The sequence below is a fragment of the Geospiza fortis genome, unplaced genomic scaffold (assembly GCF_000277835.1).
Source record: "Geospiza fortis unplaced genomic scaffold, GeoFor_1.0 scaffold115, whole genome shotgun sequence".
NCBI lineage: Eukaryota > Metazoa > Chordata > Aves > Passeriformes > Thraupidae > Geospiza > Geospiza fortis.
In genome coordinates this window covers 662,901-669,721 of record NW_005054499.1, presented here as the reverse complement: position 1 = coordinate 669,721, position 6,821 = coordinate 662,901, and the positions used below count along the sequence as shown (strand labels likewise).

Here is a 6,821-nt window from a genome sequence, read left to right as displayed (position 1 = left end):
TTGATAGGTAATAACTTCTTGTACTCTTGAGGTTTTCACTGCATATAACTAAAGTTTTTGTGGTGTGATATATTACTGTAACTTGGGCCAGGCTCTGCTGGCTGAATGCAAAGCAAAAAGAGTTGAAAAGCAACTATTACAGCACGTGTAATTTACTATGTAAAATCTGCATATGACAGTATTTTATCCTCCTTAAGTACAGATTGTGTGATTACTACCCTGAGGGGAATAGTAGTGCCCTTAGGATGTGGCAGCTGGAGCTCCTGGTGTTCTGGCCTGTAAACATAAGATCACCAGAGAGGATTTCACTCACTGTGACTCTTTCCACAGAGAGCTGCATATTTATATCATGGGTTTGGATGTTCTCTAGCAGCCTAGTTGGAGCTACAGCAGAATAGCAGATGAGGCTGCCTAAAATTCAGAAGTCCTGGAGATTGTGCACTGGCAAACTAATCCTGGAATGTGCACAAGACAGCATTGCTGTCACCTGTCAGACAGTTGTACTGCTTCTGCAGTAACAGTGTGCCTGTGTGGTAGATGGCTTTGTAAAGTGTTACATCAACTCTGCAGTGTGGTAAAGAGAGCCTGAGCCCCTCCAGAAGTATCTGTGATTAATCTCTCAACTGGGCTGAAATCTGTTGGCCCTGTCTGTATAAATCCTTTACTTTCTGAATCAAGAGACCTTGCTTACCTGTCTCATCCTCCCTCTGCAAAGTGCCCTTCATCTGCTCAGCTGCTTGGTGTGTGTCCCTTCCTTAGCCCTGGGCTTCCCCTCTGAGCCAGGGCTGAAACCCCAGGTGTTCAGTTATGCAGGTGCTGGGGTGGCTTTGAAGGCCTTAAAAAGGCCCCCTAAGTGGGACCCAGAGATAAGAGATGATGGCACACAGCAGCTATTCCACAGTCAAAGCTGTTCTTGTGTGCCATGTGTCAGAAACTTCTCCTTTTGAGATTTGCAAACTCTGTGGTCATCTCAGAGCTGAATTACTGGAATGGTCAGCTGTGTCTGACCTATTTGTGGAGTTTATTTTCATTTCTTTAGGCACTTTTAAGACTTTAAAACTTACTGTCTAGTGTTGTACCAAACACTGGACTGATACAATGTTTTCTGGCACACTTCTCTATTGAAAAGATGGACATGTTGCCCTGGAAGAACATTCTAAGCTGAACATAGAGGTGGCTTTGTATTATAGATGCTGGGTCCACTCTAATTGGTATAACTTCTGCAGCAGTTGTGAAGAATCAGCTCATCAGGAGAGAGGTAGACTGGGATGCAGAGTTACTTGAGTTTTAATATCTGTTTTGGTGTGTAATTTAATTCAATTACTACTAGACTAATGAATTAAAATACTAAAGCACTTTAGTCTTATCTCCAAATGCCAGATGGGCAAGAGTCTTTGAATCCAGATGTTTTTCAGGTGTTGTTCTGTTCTGTAAATGTGCTTGCAGGCTGCTCTCTATCAGAACTTTCACCCTGATTGCTCTCTTTTGGAGAGATGGTAAGAAGCAGGGAAGGTACAGGTATTTTTTTTAAAGCAGAACTGAAATAGGCAGTTTCTTCTAAAAGAAAGAACCTACCTTCTTGCTGTAGGTAACTGTTATATTCTAGAACAGTGTGCTATGCATGTAACTGCTTTCCAGTGCCTTCACACTGCCTGATCTGTCCCTTTTTTCAGTTGTTCCAGTTTGTGACTGTTGTCACAAATTGGTCCTGTCCTTGTACACAGTGACAGGGCCAAGAACCTGGGGGTTGTTCTGTAGGAAACTCTTCAACTTTAATTCATTTTGCCATAAAATGCAGCATGGAAGTACCTATCCTCAGAGAGACACTGACTTTCCCTCTCTTTCCAGTGGTGAAGAATGGAATCAGATGCAGTCTCAGGAAGAAGATGTGGCAATAACTGAACAGGACCTTGAACTCATTAAAGAAAGAGAAACTGCAATCAGGCAATTAGAGGTGACCAGTCAATCCTGCACAGTTAACAGCACTGGGAGATAAATTAAAGGATAATTAATGGGATGGGCTGAGGAGAGCTGATGGTGGAGGAATAGAGTTCCTCCTAGAGAGCATTGATGCCAAGATAACCTGAAGGAGTTACATTTTCCCTCAGTGTTGACTGGTGATCCTTCAGATATGGCAGGAGCAACTCATGTTACAGTGTTCATGCTGTGCTAATTGCTGGTGTGATTAAACAAATATTCAGTGGCTGCAGCATTGTAGGCTCCTGTGTTAATCCCAAGTTGCACAGGTGGTGACATCAAGTCAGTGAATGCTGGTGCCTATTCTGACCCTTTGAGTGATGGTCAGAAGAGGTACTAAGAGTGAAGATTAGAAAATATTGTACCCAGTGTTCATTGTAACTTGTTAAACTGTTGTCTTCAGGCAGACATTTTGGATGTCAATCAGATATTTAAGGATTTAGCCATGATGATTCATGACCAAGGAGATATGATTGGTAAGTGCATTTGGATAATAAGTTTTGTCTTGATTCATTTACATGGATTAAATTTTTCAGTATTTTGCATTAAAAGTATTGTATTTCTGACTATAATTTTTAAACACTGAAGCTTTAAAATATTTTACAATGAATTCTCCTGTTTTTTCCATAGATAGCATAGAGGCAAATGTGGAAAGTGCAGAAGTCCATGTGGAAAGAGCCAGTGAGCAGTTACAGAGAGCTGCCTATTATCAGGTAAATTCTGTGTGCTTGATTGTCAGTGTGTGGTTGAGCACTAATGAAACAGGTAGAGAGCAAGACACTGAGGACTGCAGCACACCAGACTAGTTATTAAAACCAGCTCATGCAAGCTGGCACTCATTCAGAATTGCCTGCAAGGAGTATATAAAGCACTTGAGTCAAAAGCATGGTATTGAAATTGGTATTGAAATTCACCTTCTACTTTAGAGTAAAAGAGCAGAAATAGAGTCTGGCACTCCACACTCTGCAAGCCTAAGTGTTTACCTGTCTTTGTTACTGTTAGGAGTTGGCAGAAGAAACAAGAACAAATTTTGATATTGTATCCAACTTGTAAACATATCAGCCAAAACACTGGCATGCAAAAATCTGTGCCCAGACTTGGGGAACTTCTGGTGACCAGGATTTGCAGCGCTCCTGTCCATCTGCTGAGTTTCTATCCCATAGTCTGTGCTCCCTGTCCCATCAAATCTCTTGAGTGGCTCTCACTGCTGTATGGTGGCCAGTGTTTTCTTTAGGTTCCTTTCTGTAGGTTCCTTTCATCATCCTTGTCCCTTTAGGTCCAGCTTCTGTGAAGGGGTAAGGGTTCTGTTTTAATCAGTCCCATTACTGCTGGGACTTACCCAAGAAAATACTGGACTCTTCCAAGCTGTTAAGTGGGAGGTACTGGAGGGCAATGAAACTCCAAAGCTGTTGAGTGCAAGGCTGGGAATGTTGGTTTTACCATCTGGCAGCATGTAGTAGAATTCTCTCTCTCCATGGCTTCCTTGCCAAAGTTCTGAGGTATTTATAAATCTAAGTTTGGGAGCTGTTGGGCATGTTTTGCATGTGGTTTTTTCTTCTGGATGGAGAAAAAAGTGGCTATATATAGCTACCCTCAAATCCTTATATGCCAAGTTAAAAATATTTGGTGTATATGGATGGACTGTAGTTTCCTGTGATGAATAAAGTGAGAAAAGCTGTGAAATCCAAGTTCAGTAACTCTACATGAAATCATTTAAATTGTAGAAATGCAACACCAAGCTCAAGGGGCCAAGGGGAGATTGTATGTGAGAACTGCTTAGGAGTTTGATTAGGAAAAAAGGTAAAAAGCTAAAAAGCTAGAAAGGTTTGGCCTTCTCTGAGGCTTGTATTTTCCTTAAGAGAAGCAAAACCTGTCACATTTTGACTTAACTGCATCTTGTAGACCACTGCACTCCTAAAATTAAAAACATTCATCTGTAGAATCATGGAGTTTAAGGAACCTGTAAAAGTGTTCAGACTACACTGGTTGCTTCTCTCAAGTAACTGGGGGGGTACCAAGTGCTCCTGTTCACCCAAGTCAGTAACATGAATGGTAGCCTTGCTTTTTCCTCAAGTGTTCCTGGTGTCAGTGGCTTCTTTTTTCTTCTCTTATTAGAAGAAATCCCGTAAGAAGATCTGTATCCTGATACTTGGCCTTGCTGTGGTCTGTATAATCATAGGACTCCTTATCTGGAAGACAACATCAAAATGAAATCTTCCCATGGGACCCAGTCTCACAGCTGAGATTTTTTCTGTCAGAGCAAACAGGCTGACTAGTCTCGGAGATGAATTGACCACCCTGAGAGAGCACAAGTTGGAACTACTTGTAATAATAGATATTAGCAACTAACGTGCAGATAACTAGTATATGGAATTAGTGAACCATGGAGACAGTATTTATCAGTTTATATACAAATTATATTGTTTTATGTAACTAAAATCTCGTGGTTTTGCTTTCTGTAATGTGTTCTTCCCTGTCCCAGCTGTATGCTGAAGTGTGATCAATAATTGGAGATGTCTTGTTTTTGACAAGTCGCACAACTTCAACTTTTTGTATGTGTAGGTAACTTTGTTGGACTGCAATGAGAATGGCATTGAAAGACAGCCCACCACCAAGTCACATTATGTAAATCCAGCAGTTTCTAAAGTCTCCAGTATCTGCCCCATGGTTTTACTGTCTCCAAGTGGCTGTGGTTCTAGATTCTCTTGAAGAAAAGGATGTTGTCACAGATTTGAGAGGCAAGGAGGGTATGTGTGGATGATGATTTGAACCTCTACATGCTGGTCAGTTTAGCCTTGAGACTCATAACAGTGCGGTTTAATTTTTTTGGTTGTGGTTGGGATTGTTTTTTCACAAAATGCATCACTTGAGGACAGAATGTTCTTTGACTTAGAATCTAACAGTGCAATCTCCTTAGACAAACTAGCTGGTCGCTTGCTAGTGGACAAATAAATCTCTTCCAATGCTGACTCAAGCACTAAATATAAAAGGTTTAGCTGCTCACTCCCAACTTTTCAGGAGCTTCCAGGGGGAAAAACACTTAAAAATGAGGAAGTGGGCACCTAAGTTTACAAGCTAGTAAGATTAGTGAAGAGTTTTAGCAGAAATCTTGATTCTGAAGAAGTGCTCTTGAAGCTCACTTGTGGTGTTCTAGTAAATATTATGTGTGGCTTGTGAACATTTGGTATTTTCAATTCTTTATGAAATAGAAAGTGCAGAAACTGGCTGAGTGAAGTGCTGGATTTTCAGACTGGGGATGTGTGTGCAAATGAAAAGGATTGCTGGTACCAGCTCATAGGGCTGGGCAGAACAAGCAGGCACTCCCCATTTCAATGTAGCTCTGAACTGACATGCACTGAGGGAACAGTAATCTGTCCAAAGCCCAGTGGGGGTGGTAAATGCAGCATACTGACCCATTTTGTATTTAATCCTTCTTCCATGTCTCGTCTATAATAAAGTAAATGTGAAAGCTGGGAAGGGAGTGTTCTCCCAATTGCACAGTGGTTTGCACTATTGCGCCGCCATTCCATCCAATAATCATCAATAAACACTTTTAAAAGCCTCTGTCAGAGCTCATTTCTCTTGCAGTTTAGACATTGGCAAAGGTGTGTTTGCAGTTCCCCCTCTTGTAGCCATGATATTTTCTGAAAAATCCTTTTGCTAGGATTTTTCTACTGAGAAGCTGAGAGGCCTCAGGAACAAAATGTAAACAATGATTATCTGCTGCTGTGGAATGCAACAGGTGCATCTGTGATTGGTCTCATGTGGTTGTTTCTAATTAATGGCCAATCACAGTCCAGCTTGTCTTGGACTGTCTGGTCACAAGATTTTATTATCATTCCATTCCTTTCTTTCCTTACTAGCCTTCTGATAAAATTCTTTCTTCTATTCTTTTAGTCTAGTTTTAATACATCATTTAATATAATATATATCATAAAATAATAAATCAACCTTCTGAAACATGGAGTCAAGATTCTCATCTCTTCCCATGTCAGAGCTGCCTGCAAATTCCCACACCCTCTAAGTGGTGTAGAGGACTTTACATCAGCACAGTAGTGTTTCCTGCAGCTTTAGTTCTGTACTCCCTGATTTTTCAGAATGAAACTCCCTGAAAACACAAAATTCATTTCACAGGGACATACACAATACTTCTATGCAGAGTCCTGTACAACAGCTGATTCCAGAGAAATGAATCTCATACCTCAGAGCAGCATTGGGGCAGCTCTGACTGCCTTTTGCTAGAACTTGGAGCCATTGGTGAGCCTGTACGATAAAATCTGACTTGAAAGCAAGGGAACTCTGTGTCCTGGTCCTTTTTTAAAGTTTTCTTTGGGCATGGCCGGAGCTATTGATTTGTGCGTGCCTGCTGCCAGGCAGAATCCTTTGGGTGTCACATTGCCATATAACAACAAAAGCACGTAGCTTTTGTTTGTTTGTTTAGGTCACCAGACCTAAACGGGAGCATTCTTTGTAGGCTTCATCCTTCTAGCCTGTTTTATTCCTCTGGAAACTGGAATTGAGGGTACAGGGAGCTGAGCTCAGGATTTCTGTATCTGCTTGACTCCCTTCTCCTCTCTGCACACTGTTCATGGCAGTAGAACTGGTGGTTTTAACACTCTTGACTAATGCTCCCGAGCTGGGAAAGCCACAAACGGCAAACTCGTGGCTGTTGCTGCAGTGTCCCGGCTCTCGGATGTGTGTCCGACCCCTCCGGGAGTTTCTGGAAGCGTTCTGGGGAGGGAGCGTGCCGTGCCTGCGGACCGGGTGCAGCCCTGGGCACAGCCCCGGGCACAGCCCTGAGCACAGCCCCGGGCACAGCCCCGGGCACAGCCCCGGGCAGCTGC

The 6,821-nt window shown here is 42.2% G+C and overlaps 1 protein-coding gene across 1 annotated transcript in view; it reads left to right on the top strand.

The window, feature by feature from the left end:
* Positions 1–5,541, top strand: part of STX12 (syntaxin 12) — a 15,863-nt gene extending 10,322 nt beyond the window's left edge. The window contains exons 5-8 of the mRNA XM_005428695.2: positions 1,799–1,954; positions 2,381–2,453; positions 2,608–2,690; positions 4,093–5,541. Coding sequence (XP_005428752.2) covers positions 1,799–1,954; positions 2,381–2,453; positions 2,608–2,690; positions 4,093–4,188 — 408 coding nt within the window. The 3' untranslated portion in view covers positions 4,189–5,541. The remainder of the gene's footprint in view (positions 1–1,798; positions 1,955–2,380; positions 2,454–2,607; positions 2,691–4,092) is intronic.
* Positions 5,542–6,821: the final 1,280 nt, after the last annotated feature.